Here is a 21,306-nt window from a genome sequence, read left to right as displayed (position 1 = left end):
TGCAAATTTTTCTCAGTTCTTGGTACTTGACTGTGAATCTTCTGTTGCTCATTTTGGATCTAATAATTTCGCTAATATATTGAGCACTGTTTAAAAAGCTAATCTTGATCTTCATAGTGTCTGCAACCCTCTTCACCTCAATATTTCTTAGCATTCTTACAAATTTTCTAAGTAATGTTCAATAGTACCTTAGCCAACAGGTTAGCGCACTTATACAGGTAGAAAAGGACTATCACACAGAGGAATATATAAAAAACTTTGCCAAAATAAAGATATGTTGCATCTGTTTCTTTTTCCTTATCCACAAGAGCAGCCAGAGGAAGAGATTTGCTTTTAACAAACCCACTGTCGCTGCCTCTAAGCATGTATTATGCTCTAGGCACTTACGAACTGATTGTCTACCAGTGTGTTCTGGCATCTTTCCATACACCAAAGTTGTGTCCTGGAGTTACACACACTGGTCTAATTTCCACATTCTCCTTAAGAAAATGGGGCATGTTTTCAAAGCCCTAACACATACCTACCAACAAAATCATTAACAACTCTCAAAATTTGTCAGCTGTCCTGTAAGTATTTTAGATAATGTTTTGAGTCAGTGATAACATAAATACATCTACATTACCCAGCATTCTTGAACATGTTCTCGCCCTGGGCCCATGAGTGAATCCTCTTAGTTGTGTTAAGCACTTATCAAAATTAACCATCTTTAATAAAGACTTAAGAGCATATTTAGGTTTTCTGGTGATAAATAGCTACCAAACACTGATAATGATCTATGGTTTCTATTTTTCTCTTTCACCAGGCATCCTTGCCTCTGCTGCAGTCTAACTTACTTTTTTTTTTTCCTAGATCCATTTTCATTATTCTGTATTCCTTTCTTCTTCACCTTAAATTCATAAATTCTACTCTTTCCTGATAATTTGAAAATTACCCACACTCAGATTATCAATCAAGAGAATGTGTCCTCAACCCCTTTGACCACAGCCTCCATTCATGTTGACTTAAGTTGACACTGGTACCAAAGCCTTACACAATAAAGTTAGACTAAGCCCATCTAACACCTTACTGGTACTGAAATGCTAAGTCTTGTTCTCCTCTCCTTTCCTCATTTTCAGTTGCATTTGCTCACTCTGGCTCTTGTGCCAGCTTTAGCACTTATCTGATCCCTCAGAGAGCTGATTCAGCTCATTAAACCAGTGGAAAATAGATTTGTGGATGTTTGGGCTTTTTGATGGGCTACTTTTCTTGTAGGGACAGATAAAAACACTTAGCCCATTTCACCTAATTGCAATCTCATGCTGGTTTACATCAGTTCAAATCAATCCAAATTGGAGCTACCATATTCATCCCTTCATGCCCACCTACACAACTGTGCCCCTTCCCTTGTGTCCTCACTAACACTCATACAAATGGATGGTGAGCCAGCCAGGGTGGCTGACTTCAGCCAAAAAGCTATTAATTTTTTTTTTTTTTTGGAAGGTTACTCCTTGCTGGATTGTCTCACTGAATTTCGCAGCTGCACAAGAAATTCAGTTCAGCCTAAACAGAACTGGGCCTGCACTTCCTTCATATCGCATCTGAGAGCATTCTGCAGTGCATAAAGAAACACACAATAGTATGTACTTCCCTCTTAACTGAGGTAGGGGCATGCTAAATAACTAAGTGCTAATTAACAAGGGGGTCATAACCTGTTTTATTCCCACTCAGTAAAACTTCACCTCAGACATGCAGAAGTACCTCTTAATTCTACTCTATTCCTTAGTAATTTGTATTCAACAGTTTACATACAGTAAATAAAGGCTATTGATTGTATTAATATCTGCCGTATCATACACTAATTATGTATAGAGGTTCCCAATAAGCAGAAACATCACACTGTGAGGATAAGGCAGAAGAGGAAATACAATGATTCCAAGTAAATATCCCTTCTCCCATGATTTTAGGCCTTTACAGAACTACTCCCCTGATTTTATTCCTCCAAGCATTTTACAATCAAAAATTAATATTCAGCTTTGTACTTTTCAAACAGAGCATCTATTTTTCACCATCCATTAACCTAATCCCTTACCCCAAGAATATCTATTTTTCACAATCATATTCTAAGATTGTACTGTTTCTTGTAAGTATTTTTGGTTTTGCTGGTTTTGATACAGCTAAGGTACAAACTCCTGCAGGCAATGGCTCCCTTATCTCCCACACACAGCCCATAAGCAGAAAAGTTTTCTTTAGCCCAACACAAATAATATAATTGAGTCTAAGCGTATGCTTTGTTCTCTTCTCAGGAAATTATTTGTTTCCTTACAACTTCAGTTATGAAATACAAAATGTATTATTAGGCTTTCACAGTACTCAGGCTGAGGTCCATTACATGTTTCTTATTGGAAGAAGCTACACTTCTATTTCACAATAAATTACAACAATCGTGGGCATTATCACTGGCATCACTCGTGCCCTTTTACATTACTGAAGAGAGAAAAGCAAACCAAGACAAAATTCTTTATTTATATTTCTATGCTTTTTAGAGGAAACAGCACTTACTGAAAGTCTATCGGGGTTGTTTTAACTTAAATACTATGTGCCACATTCAACACTTCACTGTTGTTTAATTGTTCTATTTAAATGACCAGGTCTACCAGGTGACAATAACACCTCTCAGTGACACCATAAGCCTCAAAAAAAAAAAAAAAGGATATAAAGAGCAGCTTTTTCACTACCGTAAAATGTGGAAGCTACAACCAAGATCACTTTCAGCATGCTGCATGTAAAAATAGTTCAAATTATCCTTAACAGGCAGAGCTTGCAATCTGAACAGACAAGACAAAGGAAATATTATCCTCATACTTAAAAGGCACAAAAATATTAAGTGTAGGCAACACAGTCAAACTACAGTGGCAATTGGTCAAAGGTGCTCAGTTGCTTACATACACTAGTGACAGAGTAAGAAAGTAAACGGGAGCTTCCAATTCCCTGGTTCCTATCCCACCCATAGTCCCCATATCAAACTTTCTTGGATAGAAAAGCATCCGCTTGTTCTTGAATAGCAGGAGAATCTTTTCCACAATTCAATGCTGCTTCCTTTATCATCAAGGCCTATGAATTAGTGACCTCCTCTATGTCACACTTCCCATGCAAGGAAAGAAGATTACAAATCATCTGTCTGCAAATGTAGTTTCAAATGACACAGTTTTGAAAGACATACATGTAGCGTTCTGTTCAGCACTACGGAATTTGTAGTACTGTGCAATCTGCCTAAATCAAAGAGGAAATAAAGATCCATTTCTACTCAGATAGTCCTTCATGCTTGCTAACAGTCCTGCAGGACAATGGAGTGCTCTTACTGAAATAAATTATGACCTCTTTTTACCATTACCAAACGTCTTGCATGCAATACAGTCTCAGGTTTTGGACAGGGCATACACCAAAAATCAACCCCAGAATACTGTTATATAAAAAATATTTGCAAATGCAGTTCATTTATTGTTGTGATTTTTAGAATGTTCTTAAACATTGTCTTCAGTGCCCTGATATCAAACTTCAACATAAGTTTTATCTCAGTCTCGCATGCCAAGAAAAAACGAAGAATGCATGTAGAAGTTTTATGACAACTCCATGCAGAAGCATCTCTTAACTTCAGCCAGTTTTTATCTGATTGTCAAAGCTGCACATTGAAAACTCATTCTCTACAAGTATTTTTTTATCCACTGCAACCCAGAAAAAGAGAACAGAACTTGCTGACTCTTCATTTCATAGCCAGATTTTGCAATACTGTAAATTCCTGTTTGCCTACCATACAATGACATTTTCTGACTTCATTACTTCATTTTTTTGAAATCTGCAGTGTATTTTTCTAAGTACACTTTCTGTATTTTCTCAGTTGTGCATGATGGTTCAAATTCAGTTTGGAAACACTGTTTTCCAGATTAAAAAAAAAGTTTGCCTTTTCAGATTCAGCAGTTTCCTAATTACAGCTTCTGTGGAGATGTTTGATTCCTTATTTCCTTTCTTTCATCAGCATTTTACAGTTCTGAGTCCATTCACCCCCCCACCAATGTTAGTCTTGCTATAAAATTGGTCACATTTTATGTCATATTCTTTTAATTGGGCCTGTAGTAGACATGTTTTAGGCTTCCTATTTGTCCACAAATTTTTCTCTAGATTTATTTTAGGTTGTACAAATACCAAAATCCACTTTTCTTCTTGCAGTGGAAATCAAGGATTCTTTCAGGCTAATTACAATATTTCCTTAGAGATTATTCCAAAGGAGAAAAAGAAATTACTCCTTAGAGCAAGATGACATAGTATGACAGTTTACAAATCACTTCCCCTGGAAGAGTCCAAATTGTCCAACTAGATCAGGTATTCAAAGGGACAAAGAGAACCTTAACTTACGTAAAATGTAAAATCCTTAATTCATAATTATTTCCCTCATAGGAACACAGTACAAATACAAATAATTCACTGTTTATAAAGCTTTTAACAATTCTGAGTTTGAAGGGGACTTTAGAAATGTAAAGCAATTTTTTTCAGTTTATCCAATCCAAACAAATTTATTTCAGAACTTGTGTATCAGGGTAGCCCTGTGAAACAGAACAGTATTTGTTGATTTTTAAAAGACTTAGAAGGTGGCTGAAGGTCTGTTTTATACAGGAAATTACACTAAACCTTTAGGTTTTTTTTTCTTCTGGCTATATAATGCATCTATCTGAGATTGGGTGGCTACGCAGAGACATTTTTTATTCCATATCCAACTGCTGGAACTAATGACGGTACAGGAATATCACCGAATCACTTCAGGCTTCTAAACCACAAAGTCTCTGTTATTTTGGACTCACAGCTGCTTTTCTGAATGAATTGTGATAATAAATTCTGTTATTGCCAAAGTCAGTGTTCTCAGGCAGAACTAACTACATTGCAGCCCTCACAGAACATATAACCATTCATTTTTAAGCTGCATGACTTTTTGTAGGGTATCACAAACACAGTATGACACCTCTGTATAGCTAACAATTATGTAGCATTCCTAGAGGTTTGCAGCTGAGGAATGCTTTGCTAAAGAAGTTACATCCATGGTATGGTAATTCACTTCTGTGAAGCCTTGACTGGCTTTAAGGACACCAGTATCTCTGTTGGAGCCAACCTGCACTAAGCTTAGCTTATCTGTGGGCCAGCTATCACCCACTCACTGCACATATATTCTGACTCATTCAGTCACACCACTATGTATCATGAAAATGTACTTCAACAATGTGACTAAATTTTAAACCATAACAGTTATGTAAGAGGGACCTGGACCAAATTAAATCCTGGATTAGGTGGTGGTATTGCAATGTTCTTAGCACACAGTGGTCTCACAGATGTTGTGCACTGCTGAGGAGTGAGTACATCATTTCTCTGTGACTCATGAGAATAAGGTATGCAAGAAATTAACCGAAACACCACCTCTATTTTTCCAGAAAAAAATAAAGCACCCCACTCAAGGCCATGCCATTAGTTTTTGCCTTGACAGAGTCACTGAACACTAGTCTTACTGAGGTTTACAGCAACAGAGGAGAGGCAAAGAACCAGGAGACCATGTCTATTTTTTATCTCAAAGCAGTTCCCAATATTTATGAAAACAAAAGCTTCTTATGTCTGAGAAGTTACTCAAATTTGAGATTCCTGAGGCATTATGCACTCCTAGGTCTAGATACATACCACAGATTTATTCTTACTCCCTAATGGGGCAAACATCCTCAGGAAAAACAACAGGTGTATTGACAGGAGAGGATCTATGTCATACTTTTACAGATCCTTAATCTGAATGGTTAGAAGATCAAGAATCCATGGCAGGATCCAGGACAAGAAGTCCGCGTATACACAGGCAGAAATTACTTCAGTTTGGCTCCATCCATCACTACCAAAAAACCCCAAGTCCCTTCTATTGCCAACAGTGATCCCAATCTTTGTGACTTTCTGTAGGGAGAGTTTGTACAGAAACAAACATTCTCGGCACTCTGCAGTTTAAGTTCCACCAGTTTTCCCCACACTTAAGTCCATACCAAAACCCGTACTGACTGAAAGATGTGCCCTCATTGCTATAACTGAGCAGAAAAGCAGCAAATTCCTTTCATAAAAAGTCACTGGCTCTCAACTGTTCAATGGCTTATCCCTAGAAAAGTCTATGATATTGACATTAAGCTAATCACCATCTGTTTCCTAATACACATTTACATATTATAAGTGTACCTTGAGTCCAATCCTACACTCGTTCATTCATACAAAATAACTGGCTTTGATTTCCTCACAAATCAGAAAAAAGATTTAGTCCCTTTATATGAATCACAAAGGAAAAATTTAATACAATTTACTTACCGAAGGATTTCTTTCCGAGTGAAGAACGTGCAATCCTGTTAAAAAAAACAGAAAATATGTTATAGTACTATAGAAATATTGAAAACTGCAAAGAATTATTTTTCAACCTTTTGGAAGGAAACTCAGATCTGGCAGAAAAACATTAAAGATGCCATTTGAGTACCATCTGCTTCTGACTCAGAGAGCAATATACGCTATAAAATAACTGAAATATCTCAAGGACAGGGCTATCAATAAAAAAACCCCAACTGTTAATGTGAAACTTCAGGAGAAAAAAAACCCTAGCTTGCTGAAATACTTCTCCATTGTGGAATGACCAGACCAGAAACAAAATTAAATGAAAAAAGGTATAGGCCAAAAACATTCAATAAATGGATCTAGAAAGCTATAAATAACAAATAAATGAAGAAAACTATCTTCTAACTTGGAATATTCCTCTATTAGAGACAACTGATTTAATAAAAAAAGTCATGCACTTATAAGTTATTAACTCTTTTTGCTAACATTTACTTTGCACTGTGGTCACTTCAGCAAAGACTGCAAAATCCTATTGGTTAGGAACACAGATAAAAGGACAGCCCCTGCTCCAAACAGCAGGCAAACTATTCAGCTTCCCCTGTGGTATCACAGAATTCGAAATGACTTACTAGAATGTAAAGTAGAGCTGGCAGAACGTGAAAGAAGAGCTTACAAGCATTCACTTACATTCTAAATGGCTCTGTGGTGGGACTACATTTACACCGGTTTAATTCACTCTGGAACATCAGTGTTTTGCTAGAAGAATTCACACGCTTCACAAAACAACCATAATATGAGCAGTGAAATAGTTTGCATTTCGTGTATTTCTACATCAGTCACAAAACAAGTTGTATTTTCAGGTGCTGTGAGGAACCATAATAACCAGTCTCATCCCATTAACAAAAATAGCCCCTAATCCCCACTATCTTATCTAATGTATATTTAGGGCAAATTCTACCCTGCATCCGAAACCAGGAACACTGGTGGCAATGAAATATTGGATGATCAGTTTAGAACATTGTTCAGGTCATAAATTCAGAGAATATGTATCTTCTTGTCTTAGAGCTAGTGGCTGATGAGGGCGTATATATAGGGAACACCAACCAAACCACAAAATTCTTCCTGATTATTCACCTCCGTCACAGGCCCATGTGATGTGGCAAGGCATTTGCCTAAGAATTCAGCTCTTAGTAGTTTTCCTCCTTAATGTAAACATATTTAAAATAGGTAATATTTTTAAATCAGCTAGTGACAAGATAACAATATCAGCCTTAGTAAGTCATACTTAAGAGTACCTACAACTAGTATGTCTCCCCCAGTCCTGCTGTTCAGTCAACTAGTGAAAAAGCATTTCTTCCCTAAGCTGAAAATCATTCTGGCTAAATGCCTGCTTCTTCCAAGGAGGGGAAAAGCAAATGATCACTGCTAGCTGAAGCAGTCAAACAGCTTGTCTCAGGTATCGAGGTATGCTATCAGTCCTGCATGGTATCAATTATTGAGTTTGCTTGCTCTCCTCCATATAAAGTGGCAGGAGAAGCAGCTCTTCCTTTAGTGTATTGTGTAGCAGAATAGCGTTACAAGGCACAATAGGAAGCACCTTGTGAGCTGCTGTCACTGATGTCACATTGTCTGGAACTGCACAAAGTGAAATAGGAGCCAGCTGGTTAAGTCTTCATTAATTCCAGCACATTCAACACTTACAGTCAAACTGTCACTTAAGGATGCTTCATTTACTAATGAAAGGCAGGTGCAATCTCACAAATAATTGTAATGCCCTCAGCAGCAATCATGCCGTAATTATACAGGGTTGAGAAAATAGCAGACACTGTTATTTAACTAGAAAGCTGACAGGGAATGGATATGCAAATGGAGATAAAGATGAAAAAGAAACGTTACCCTTTACCTTCCAGAAATCATGCAAAAATGCCATTGGAAGACACATTAAGAGATCAGATCACAAACTTTTTTTGCTGAAGGTCCTCGTATTTTTTTTTTTTTAATCTGAGTCGCCTCACATCTTTGACAACAAACACTACTGTCTGCTTTTTTTTTTTAATCAAACAAAATTTTACTAATATAATCTAAAAACTACTGATATTGAAAACCTTTATAACAAAAGTACTTGCAAGTATCTGCCTGACCACTGTAACTAACTGCAGTATTCCAATTATGCCTGCCAATTACATGGAATTGTGTGTCAGGGATGAGGGGTGTCAAAAAAATTTACAGTGGTTTCACAGACCACTTGCAGACATCTTAAAGCTACTCAGGGCCAGAGCACCACAAATTAATTGTGACCTGGCCTATATTTTTGATCCACAGCAAGATCATACACACCACTTAAGAAATGCTTTACCATCAAGAACCGTGTCCAGTCTCACATGGCAAATGTAAGAGCCACGGCTCCAGGCTATCTCTGAAAGGGAAGTCCAGCCATCTGTCTTGCTTCTCCCAGCTTCTTACTTCTGCCTCTTCCTTTACGTGGACTTCACACCAAAATGAGCAGCGTAAGTGCATCAGAGAACTCTGAAGGAAGGAACTCATGTGTTTGGAAACTAACCTAGCAAAAATTGATTCATTTCCAGCTTGGATCATTTCCTTTTAGTGGCTTAGAATATAGAGTCAGTAGTGCTGGTACAAGAGATGAAGCTAAAACAAGCATCTATTGATTCCAGGAAAGGGGTGCAGGACTGCCTTTTTCTTTTTTTTTTGAAAGCACACCCCTAAGTTGGATTAAAGTCATGATGGAACAGGGGTCTCAAGAACATAATTACATTTCATAGTTGCTGGAACTCTAGCAATTTAATTCCACTATAATTAAAGACTTTTGGCCAAAGAAACACGGAGGTGAATCATCCAATTTTCTTCTGGCTACTTCATTCAGACAGAAAATACAAAATGATGGAAAATAAATAATAAACTAACATGTTAAATTAATTCCCTCATAAGGAAAGGTGAAGTGGGTCCTGGAAAGCATCTGTTATTTATGCATATGATGACATTCATCTTCCTTCAAGCCAGAAATATCATGGAACACATTTGCTATTATATGTACTGTATTTGAATTTATTATGAACTTAAAAAGCAACCTGTCTATTCTGTCTGGACACTAAAGCCACTGGGAGTCCTGCTAGAAAAGCACAGACTAAATACTGAACACATAAATGTTACCAGAGTTTTCATAACTCTTATCAACTGAAGAATTCTGGCAAGAATTTAACCTGAGAATCATTGCTTTTATTTCTAATGCTATACAATGGCCTGAAAAATTTCTGCTAAGAGGAGGCCCCTTGGGAGTTTTTAGAATAGAGGCTTTGACTTGAAAGGTCACCTACTCCAGCCCCTGAGAAAATGCGTGCTCCTTTTCTAAGAGCAACTGTCCCACTCAGTCTGTCCTTGTGCCCTTAATAATCAAGTTAATTAGAAGTCTGACAAAGGATCGCTGCTGGTTTTCTGAAGGCAAGATACCACTTAAACAAATCTGCAATTACCCACTTAACTTCCTTATGTCTAGCAAAGTGAATAAAATAAAGCAAACAGAAAATTTCCCATTGATTTCAATAAGATCATTACCTTATATAATGGGAGCTGGTTCTCAAATTTGGCATTTAGGTGGCTTAACTGGTTCTTAAAATATTTTGCAGAGAAAAGAGTCAGATAGCTGGTGTATTTAGGTTCCATGGATGGCTTTGCTCTTGGCTGGTAGCGTGACTTTCTGCAAGTCACTCAACATTGCTTGTAAAGTAGGGTTAATGGTCTCTACTCTCAAAATTTACTTTATAAAAGAGCAGAATGTACAGGCTGTTAGAGTCTTATTCTTTGACTTCCTATGTCAGGTGAATGCAGGTTTAGGACAAAACAGGAACAGACTGGAATACGGTGGTCCACTACCTTTTCCACTAGTCTGTAAGGCTTTACTGCAAACTCCTAGATCAGTTCTGCTTTATGTTTATTCTACAGCAATTTGAACAAAAAATAGGAATAGCGATAACTGTGCTGAGAATGCCAACACTTAACTGTATGTAAAGTGTACATACAGAACGTAACATGAGGTATGGCTCCAGAATCAGATCACATGTCATTTGTTCCGCTGGATACATTGCCAACACCAGAGCGCAGCACGCAGTTTATGAATGGCAGCAGGGTCCACTGAATGAAAGATTATCACTTACCACTTTTAGAAGCAGGTATCATTGCACACAAAGCACAGTTTTCAAATAAAACTAATTTCACATAAGCAAAACGCTTCTCTACAGAAGAAGAAAACTGGAGAAAGGAACAACAGAATGAAAGAATAGCAATGCTAAGTATGCAAAGCTACTGTGAAATAGTATTTCTTAAACCCATAAAATGCATATTTCTCCTCTAAGACAATACATATATAATCCTGCCTTTTATATGTATAGTTGTATAAGGGCGGGTTTTTTCTGATCCTGCAGCAGCTCCATTGGAAAGTTTTATAAGTAAGGAAATAATATAAAACAGTCTCAGCAATACAAAATTACTCGAAATTAGAAAAACAGTCTCAAACAAAAGCCAGCAAGCCACAGACAAAGTAAACCGATGACTAACAAGAATTTTGACAATATCTTCAAGGCAAGACAGATCAGATCCATATAGCTATCTTACCGAGCAGCTTTTGAGAAATGAGAAGTACTGAATGCTGCAGCATTTTAAATGTTAATATTTCGAACAAATTATTTCAGAGGTTTCATTTAAAAAAAAAAAATCACAAATTATGTCTTGTACTGTGCCAACAGTAAGAACATTTAATCAAAACACCATAAAAACATCATCCTATGAAGTAATCAAAAAATCTAAGTTAAAAGGTGCTAGATAATAGAAGCAAACGAACTTTCACATAAGATCTATTATTAACTCTATTCTGGTAACATTTTACAAATGCAATACTTTTTATTCTAGTTGCCATACAACTAATAGTGGCATAGAGTTGTGCAAGACTGAGTCAGCAAGATATTTATGTATTTTCATCACTGTAAATATATAAAGAGTTACTGTAAGTCAATGAGACTAGCGCCAGTCTTTAAGTTGCATAGCTATGCAAGTACTTCAGCAAATCCAGACTTAAACACTAAAAAAATCATGTCGGAGTTAGTATCTGCATTAATAATAGTATCAGTATATGGGCTTTTTATATTAAAAAATGCCAGTTGCATCAGCATGTCAATGGAGATTTTAACATCCAGCCTATCTTTATTTGTAATCAGATATATATTTTAGAACAACAGCCAGAACAACTAAAACACCCACTGAGTTTCAGGAGGAAAAATCTACAGCTATAAGAACCAGTTTATATAATCATACTGCAACATGGGAGTAAAAACACTTAGACACTAGCAAGAACTGAGGAAAACGCAAACTGTCAACAAATGTAATTTTGCTCAATCTATACATGCACCAAGTGGTAACGTGAAACCAGAATCTGACTACAGGATAATTTTGCAAAAACTTTGTTCCACTATTATGCTACTTAAATTTGCACATTAACAGCAATAATCTAACAAACTGAAAAGTACTTTTAACAAAAGATCGTGGAGAATCTGTGATGAATACACTTTCTGTATCCTTGCAAATGGTTCATTTTCATCAAAGATCCTGATTAAGTCAAGCACAGCTTTTTAAATCAAAAGATAGCTTGATTACCCAGTTTCACTCTATAAATGGCATTTCTTGACAGATCATAACTTAACTTGTTTCATCTGGTTTTGCATAATTCTCCTGAAATATAGGTGAATCCCATTTTGACTAGGATTTAAATAAAAGGAAAAAAGTTAGGTCTGTAATAGACAAATTCTTGTGTAAAAGTAGTAAGTCATTATTTCATATTACTATCTTTTTTTGCAATATTGCCTAGAAGACAGCCAGGATAAGCATCAGTTTGTTTTGAGGCTGCATTATATAATGTAAATAATCCCATTAATGAACAAATGCAAAAAGAAATGGCTTGCAATAAAACCAGTAATATCTGATGCAAAATATTTGTGCCCTATATTCTCTAGTTTCTGACTATTAGGAAAAAAATTAGAACCAAATTTGTATCAAATTCAGACCACTTATTTGAGTAACCCCAGAAAAGGCAATGAGATTGATTTAACCATGGAGTAGTTTGTTCATACCCCAGGCACAGCTTCTATGCATTTCCTACTCAATCTAATTGTTTCTCATCGAGAAATACAGTGCACTGAGGCCAATATACAGCTCTGATGTCACTTTATTGTATACCTGTATTTTCTATTGCTTCAAGCATCTTTATACAGCATCACTCAAAAACCCCTAAAATTCTTGTTCATATTCTTTTCTCATTATGAGACTTGACCTCTAAAATCTGTAGACAACTTTTAAAAGCTTAATTTTAAAACATTCCTTCAACTGCAATGAAAGACACCTTTCTTGCGATTAATACTTACCTTTTCCCTAGCCAGACCTTTGTTAGATTTTGCATTTGATGTAAAAAAAAAACAACCCACCCACAAAAAAAACCCCAAAACAGTCAAGTACTCTAACAGCATAAGAATCAGAAATCCCCAGTAGAATTAATTTTCTTACAAGGCTAACTTTTTAAATTATGTGAATCTCAATGAAGAAACCAATGCTTGCAAAAGCCTGATTTCCAAAATATCTCACTAAGCTTATGAAAATTTGAAGAGCTGCCAACTAGAACACTATCTTAATAGCAGGTTATATGATCTTAATAACAAGTGATATGACAAGGTGTTAGGAGATACGCAGCCTCCCAGTCTTTCTTTAATTTGCCTCTAACTTTTTTGAATAAAAAAAGCTGACAGGTTTAATATTATCAAGTCCTATTAGGCATCTCTCTTAAAAACAGTTTCACCTGGCCACCCATCACCAGCCTTAATGAAGAGTATTCAAAATACTCGTCTATTAAAAACATTGAGGTCATCTTGAGGGTGACCAGATTTACAATTATTTAATGTAAATGTAAGGGTTCTGCTAAAGAGTGATGCTTCAATATGACAGTTTATATGCAAAAAAGTTTACACATGGGCATTTCAGAAAATTTTAGACAAATAAGGTTATTTTATTTCATTAATATCATATTAATGATCTGAGATTTATGTATGCTAGTTCTTCAAGCAGGTGATTTTTCTGCAGCTTAATCTACTCCTGAAAACCAAAGACACTTGCATATGGTTTTACCATACTTTAAGCACAAGAACTTCTCACTTTTCCATCTCATAGTGTCTCCTATGGAACATGTGCTTAAAACATAATGTATTTAAAAAAATAATAAAAATTGCACTACTAAAGTAGTATTTAGGTACTATAAGCTCAGAGCAATTTGTGTTAAAGACAAAAATGGTGGAAGTTACAACCAGATAATATAATAGCCAGAAATATATTCAAAATAAAGAAATTATAAGTCTAACCATGAGGGGAGTTAGGTTTTGAACAGTCTTCTAATAGGACCTGTGGGGAAGTAAAAAACCCAAACAACTATTTTACAAAAAGGATTAAGCTGACTCTTTTGCTTCTGCCATACTGATACTATGGATGCTGTAACCCTGGGTATTACTGTAAGGAGTACAGTACCAACTCACAGACGTACAAATTCACAAGAAGTTGCCTAGTTCTCATTTGGAAAAAGAAAAAAAAAGATTAATCAATGATCCATTTAAAAAGCAATTTATACGTAGATGCCTGGCTGTACATTGGGCTACAGATGTGCACAACAGACTGTTGCAAAGAGGACCCGGGTACACAATGTTTTACTTTGGTCCAGTGTTGAGGACCTGGCAACCCAACTGCTGGTTCAAGAAATGAAAAACCTGCATTTTAAGAATTATGGAACTATTACCCCATTCTCCCATTTTCTGTTCTGAAGGAATTCCACAAATGAGAAAAATGCAGGTTAAGATGGCAAACTCCAAGTCAAACAGCTCCATTTGTGTTACAGCAACTGCATACTCCCCCAGAATGCAGTGGAGAGGCAAGACCTCTCTGTGTGGATGGCTACAGCAATAAGCCCAGGATTTCCATGTTTAAAAGATCCAGGAGGTATGCAACAACTAACAGAACAGACACAAATCACCACCAAAATAAGAACTTTATCTGTTTGTTCACAGCATGAGGCTAATATTCCTTCCTGACAAACCCTGGAGGTCAGTTTTGTCCTGAAACTTGTTATTTTATTGTACTTACCATATATAACAAGTGCTATTACTAGTCAAGAATTATCTAGCACTATACTAAGGAACTACAAGTGCGCCTGTAACAGAGAAATCCTGCGGGCTGACTCAATCCACTGGGTCTAACTACTGCCAGGCTTTGAGATCAATTACCCAGCATTATCAAAGGCAGGGGCTGCAAAAGCCATTAGAGAAAGGCAATTTCAACATGAACAGTAGTGAATTAGGGATGACATTTCAGCTCTTGCATTTGCCAGTTTATGTCAAGAAGATAACATTAATTACACTTGGATTTTGTTTTGTTTCACTGCAGTTGGGCTCTGTTCTGTGTTCACTTTTATTGTTAGTAGGAAGACAGGCACTGAAGTTTTACAGATCTTTGATCTCCCTCTTGCCCATCCAGCAGGGATATAAAAAAGCCTTTTCGGCTCTTAGACTGTTAAGTCTAAAACCACTAACTTAGACTAATATATTACAGTGACAGACTGCTGGTGAGGGTGAGATGTGTGACAAAGTGGAAATTAGAGAAGCTCCATTTTCACATTTTCTACAATGACAAGAAAAAGGCTAGACATTTCATAAGAGCACTTAATTTATGCCTAATTTTCAGCATGGGATAAAATTTTGAAGCATTTTAAAGCATTTTAGCATATATCCCTAGCCTGAGTCTCTGTGGCTAAATATCTACAGCTGTGAAAAGTCCATGTTAGCAGTAACTCCAAAGAAAATTAGTATTTAAAATCATAGTTTCTACTTCAAGGGCTTGAGTCAAAGATCCTGAAGGTAAAAAGAAAATTATTTACTTTTGCGTGCACTGGATCTGTCCCTTGATTATCACGAGATAAACTAAATCTTGATTTCCTGCACTGTTAATTCTATGTTTATTGCTTCATGTAGGAGAACAGAGCAATGCAGCCAGCCCTGTCTGCATCTCATAATAAGTAGTCAGCTGCCTCTTTCTTCAGCACACTTCTATTTGATATATTTCCTCACTGTATTTTCAGAAACTTGTTCAAGATGCCCACTGTGCAGATCGCTTCCCTCAATCCACTTTAGTAAGACTTGCATTGTGCTGAAACATGACTGAAAACTGGGAAATTTTTTTTTTACCCTATTAAAAAATCAGTTGATGCAATGTGAAGTAAATAAAGAAGTATCAATAAGCTGGACATAAAATGGATATTTCTTCTGTTAAGGTTAGAAACTGCCATTCAGGAGCAGATGCAAGCATAAGGATACCTATGCTGGAATTACATTAAGCATATTTCTATTACTTATCCTTAAGAGAAGTGAAATTAGACAAGACCTTTTTTTTTTCCCCCTTTCCCCTCTATTGTCAGCAAAGGCATCAGGGAGAGAAAAAGAGGTTATTGCTAGACTTTCTTCTCTACATTCCATAGAAAGATTCTACTAAAAACTCCCATTGTCAAGCTAGTCACAGTCTTTATCCTGCTTCCTAGTTGAGACATGGAAGATTTGACTCCTTTCCCTCTATACAGAGAAAGGAATTAAACTGAGTATATTCAACAACCCAGCCTTAGAATACTATTACAAATGCTGGAAGGAACAATATAATATATGCATGCAGGCTACAAATTAAGGTTTTGTTTATATTTGGGAAAAAACACTCCTCCAAACAAACAAACAAAAACCCAACAAAACCAAACACCCCACAAACATGTGAAGATTACTTCTTTCCTTCCCCTAATGCAAACTAAGATATCTTACCTGGTAGGCATCTAGCTGTTCATCAGTAAATATCGTTTGCTTATTACCCATCTTAAATGAGGAATTCTTCCTCTATGCAAATGCATCCCATTAGAAGTAGCTGGATTCCTCTGTATTGTAGGCATTTAGAGCACGTATATGCCGCGAATGCGCTGAAAAAATCCCAAAGCCTGCATCGAACTGGTTTTGACTGTACCTGTCCAATGAGGAAGGACGCAGTACTGGGAATCTTGGCAAAGGCTTGACTTGAGTGTACTAGGAAGGAAAGCGTTAAAATCACAGGCAGGTGTCGCCCAAAACCGGTGATGCCATTCTCCCCCTTTTTCAGATGCTTTCCTAAGAGGCATACAGAGCTTTTATAACATAAAAGCCGGGTAGCGGCACCTTGGCAGCTCAGAGCAGCTTTGCGTCACCCGATGGCGCTCGGCAGCGCAGTCGTATTACCCAGGCACGGCGAGCAAACCTACGAGAAATTATTGCAAACTAGAGAAATGGATTAGCAGAGCAAACGTTTCCGCATTTGCCCTCCCCGCAGATACAAGCACATCCCAGCCAGTGCCTGGATCTGACCTGCCCCACGCTGCCAATGTTCAGTACAGCTGGACGGAGGCTCCAAGTGTCCGGAGCGTCCCCGCAACATCCGCGGGTGCCGCGGGGGCTCCGCAGTGAAGGCTGGTGCCTGCTCGGGAGCTATAACCAGCCCTGGCTATCAAGGATGCGAGGTCGCTGCCAGAGGTGCCAAACTCCGAGGTACACCTGTGAATGCAAGTCTTCCTTCTCACATTAAACAATTAAAAAAAAAAAACAAACCAACAAACAACAAACACCCCAAACGGGAAGATTAAAGTAGTTTAAACAGACGTTGATCTGACTCCATCGTGTCAAGCGAGCACAGCTGGAAAGAAAAAAATGCTCCTCCAGCCTAAAGCAAAGGTAGGAAGTACCACTAGAGGGCTCACAGGGTATTTTTAAATACTACAACCCTATTTGCGTTTTCCTGGGAAAATAAATTTAAAAAATGAAATAAAAGAGTATGTAAGAGATGCAGACAGACAAAATGAATAAACTCAAACAAAATTATCTAACATCTGCAGACGGATAAGCTCTTATAACAACAGTAAGAAGAAGGCTGAGCGAGAAAGGATGGGAACAGTGAGGAAAGACCTGTTATGATTAAGTTTCTTGGGACTGCTCACTTCCCATTGGTGCGCTGTGATGGGTTGACCCTGGCTGGACGCCAGGTGCCCACCAAAGCCGTTCTATCACTCCCCCATCCTCAGCTGGACAGGGGAGAGAAAAATATAACAAAAAGCTTGCGGGTCGAGATAAGGACAGGAGAGATCATTCACTAATTACCATCACGGGCAAAACAGACTCAGCTTAGGGAAAATTAGCTCACTTTTTATTACAAATCAGCCAGAGTAAGGTAAATGAGAAATAAAACGAAATCTCAGAACACCTTCCCTCCACCCCTCCCTTCTTCCCGGGCACAACTTCACTCCCGGATTTCTCCACCAAGCCCCCCCCAGCGGCACAAGGGGGACAGGGATGGGGTTTACGGTCATCACATGTTATTTTCTGCCGCTTCACCTCCTCAGGGCGAGGGCTCATCACACTCTTCCCCTGCTCCAACGTGGGGTCCCACCCACGGGAGACAGTCCTCCACGAACTTTCTCCAACGTGGGGTCCCACCCACAGGAGACAGTCCTCCACGAACTTTCTCCAACGTGGGCCATTCCCACGGGCTGCAGTTCTTCACGAACTGCTCCAGCATGGGTCCTTTCCACGGTGTGCAGTCCTTCAGGCACAGACTGCTCCAGCGTGGGTCCCCCACAGGGTCACAAGTCCTGCCAGAAAACCTGCTCTGTGGGCTCCTCTCTCCACAGATCCGCAGGTCCTGCCAGGAACCTGCTCCAGCGCAGGGTTCCCACGGGGTCACAGCCTCCTTCAGGAACCCACCTGCTCCGGCATGGGGTCCTCCACGGGCTGCAGGTGGATATCTGCCCCACCATGGACCTCCCTGGACTGCAGGGGGACAGCCTGCCTCACCAGGGTCTTCACCACGGGCTGCAGGGGAATCTTCGCTCCAGCGCCTGGAGCATCTCCTCCCCCTCCTTCTGCACTGACCTTGGTGTCCGCAGGCTTGTTTCTCTTACATGTTCTCACTCCTCTCTCCGGTGGCTGTTTTCCACGTCCCAACTTTTTTTTTCCTTCTTAAAAATGTTATCACAGAGGCGTTACCACTATCACTGATTGGCTCGGCCTTGGCCGGCGGCGGGTCCATCTTAGAGCCAGCTGGTATAGGCTCGCTCTCTCTCGAACACAGGGGAAGCTTCCAGCAGCTTCTTACAGGAGTCACCCCTGTAACCCCCCCCGCTACCAAAACCTTGCCACATAAAACCAATACATGCGCATAGGAACAGGAGAGGGTTCTCTGTACCTTCTCTATGTACCGGTCTGCCAATGGTCCTTATTTGCTCAGCAAGTTAGCGTGCTTAATAAAAACACCTGCAGAATTATCTTGTGCTTTTTACTACAGCTTCTAATGATCCTGACCTGGTAACGGCATTGGGTAGTATGAGTTCAATTTACCTTAGCATAGAACAACAAAGAACAAACATTTAACAATAATACTGAAAGTAAATATATTGTATACGTAGTAAAAAAATCCTATGAAGCGTGTTGGATATGTAGTAAAAACATTCTAAAGTGCTGAACCACAGACTCAGACTGTTCAAAGAGACGACTTCGATTGTAACATTAAGAAATGCAGATTTGATTAGCTGCAAACCAGCACTGTCCTGAGCTAAAAAAACCACAAGGTATTAACATATATACAAAATAAATAGATTGGGATGAGAATGTATTCAACAAGGCTTATTAGTGATAAGCAAACATCAGAACTTTAAGTGAAGGAAATGGATTCTACCAATAGAATGTATCACAGCACAGTTTCAGAAGAAGAAGGAAGAAGCTACAGTAGTCAGGACAAAAGAAACCCTGAATGACCTACCATGAGATCAAGAGTGCAGCAAGCATCTATTCCAATATCAGACGGTTGAATCGACTTGTTTGTTACGTGGCCAAACTGACCTCTGTTTTTCTAGCCACTAGTGTCGTGGGCTTTTTTTGTTTTCCCCAACATACAGCGGCATTGGATTCGTTACGTTCTAAAAGATTCTCCACAAGCGAAGTCAGAAAGTAAAGAAGAAAAAAACCCCCTATTTATTAAAAGTACTCTTTTAACATGCTTTTCTTGAATCAGAAAACAACAATCCTTAAGGGCCTCTTGAGATTTAGAACTTGCACTGTTCCGAAAGTTCTTACACATCCTCAGCTCTGAATGAGCTTCATCAATGGCTTTAGTAGTTATGCATATAATTAAGCATGTTTCATATCTATGATCTGGTGCTACTGAAATAGAAGAGCTATCAGCTGTTCTCAGTCAGACCAGACCAATACTTAGTCAGGTGATTTGCATGAAATAGCACTCCATTCAGAGCCACCTGATTCAAGCTGCCTGTCTGTGCAAATCAGATTAAATATAAATGGCCAAATTATCTTTAATGCTATTATACAGAAGTGAATTGACACCAGGGGTGGATTGGGCTGCATATGTTTTAATCTTGTGGTTCTGTATACTTAACAGTATTCTTACAGTGAAAAGACTGACATCTCATTTCTTCATTTTTCACCTGCTTTTGTATTCCCAGCTGCCCGGTCCCCCTGTATCCTAGATGGCACACTTATCAGCTAGTCTCTATCTTTAGAATCGAAACAATAAAAATAAAAAGCAGAAGGGCTAAATGGAAAGCACCAACTAGGTAAGACTTACTTGTGGTTACAAAGTAGGCCAGAGGCAGAGATCCTGAGGTTCACAGACATATTCCTGTTTATTCCTTTGATCCTGGCTTTCCACTCTGCCACCTCCACTTTTCTCTTGCATATTAGAAATTCTTTGGGTTTATTTTAATGTAAAGAAATTACGCAGGAAAACTGGTATGGCTAAAAGAGTTGATTCCTTTAAAAGAGTTAGAAGTTCTTGCTCTAAAAGAAAGACTCAGCTTACCAAGGGAACAACACCCACTGAGTATATGGACAGAAAATAAACTGTTTCTTCAATTCTTGTTTCCATACTCCCAAGAGTATTTTTTATTAGTAAATAAAATTAAAATGCACAGATTTTTAAAAAGAGGATTCAAATACTGATCATTGAGGGGTCCACTGTACTAGCTAGCTCTTCTCAAGCATGCTATAGTGGTAACTGTATTTCACTGCCTACTTATCTTCCTATACTAACCGGGTAAAATTTAAAGATGATATAATGCACAAACTCTTTTTCGCTCCTATCTGTTTGTGTGTATCAAAGATCAGATAATCTTCCAGTTTGCTCTTTCCTCACTTTTTCTATCTGTTTGTATTTATCAAAGGTTAGTTTTATTTGCCAGCTGGGTGTTAAGCAATACTTACTCCCAGCACAAGTTACTTCAACAAATCAATACTTTTCTATGTGCATAGCAAGAGTTGACCTTAATGCTATCAGTACCAGCCTTCCATCACACTTTACTGTATTTTCACTACTCTAACTGTTTGCCAAAGCAAGTGATTTTAAGCTATTAGCAACACATAGCATACATCTTGCAATCAGTTGCAAATGAAGTTTATCAAGGAGGACAGTATACGTACAATAGTCTTGCCATTACACAGTCCATTATACAAGAGAACATGGTTAAGTAGCCACTGTTCATCTGCTCTAAAAGTTTAATTCATGGAGCAGAAAATATACTATCAACCATGTACACCAGATTTAATATTTTATAGTCAGCTGCAGTAGCTTAACACCCACCTAAGGCTGCAATCTGGGCCCAGCTGCAGGGACTTGTTTCTACAGCCCTAGCTCAGGCAGTGGGACAAATTATGCTAGCGCTCCTGATGGCCTTCAGTGCAACATCTCCTGCTCTGAACTGTTGCTAGCCATGGCTGCTACACCAGGTGACTTTGCTCTGATTTATGAGTAGAGGTGTAAGTTTAATAACCT

At 38.3% G+C, this 21,306-nt stretch overlaps 1 protein-coding gene across 5 annotated transcripts in view; it reads right to left on the bottom strand.

Annotated features, from left to right (window-relative positions):
• CIB2 (calcium and integrin binding family member 2) overlaps positions 1-21,306 on the bottom strand; it is a 56,457-nt gene that overhangs the window by 31,246 nt on the left and 3,905 nt on the right. For 2 of the 5 annotated variants that reach the window (XM_069797946.1, XM_069797945.1), the window contains one exon: positions 6,352-6,386. Coding sequence is in view for 4 of the 5 variants with exons in the window: in XM_069797945.1 (XP_069654046.1) it covers positions 6,352-6,386 (35 nt within the window). In the remaining variant the exon portion in view is untranslated. Of the gene's footprint in view, positions 1-6,351; positions 6,387-16,268; positions 17,395-19,281; positions 19,477-21,306 lie in introns of those variants that run through there. The other 3 variants (XM_069797943.1, XM_069797942.1, XM_069797941.1) reach the window with 3 other exon arrangements.

Source organism: Haliaeetus albicilla, chromosome 12, assembly GCF_947461875.1.
Source record: "Haliaeetus albicilla chromosome 12, bHalAlb1.1, whole genome shotgun sequence".
Taxonomy (NCBI): Eukaryota; Metazoa; Chordata; class Aves; order Accipitriformes; family Accipitridae; genus Haliaeetus; species Haliaeetus albicilla.
The sequence above is the reverse complement of the archived record's forward strand: the minus strand, read 5'-3'. Positions and strand labels throughout refer to the sequence as shown.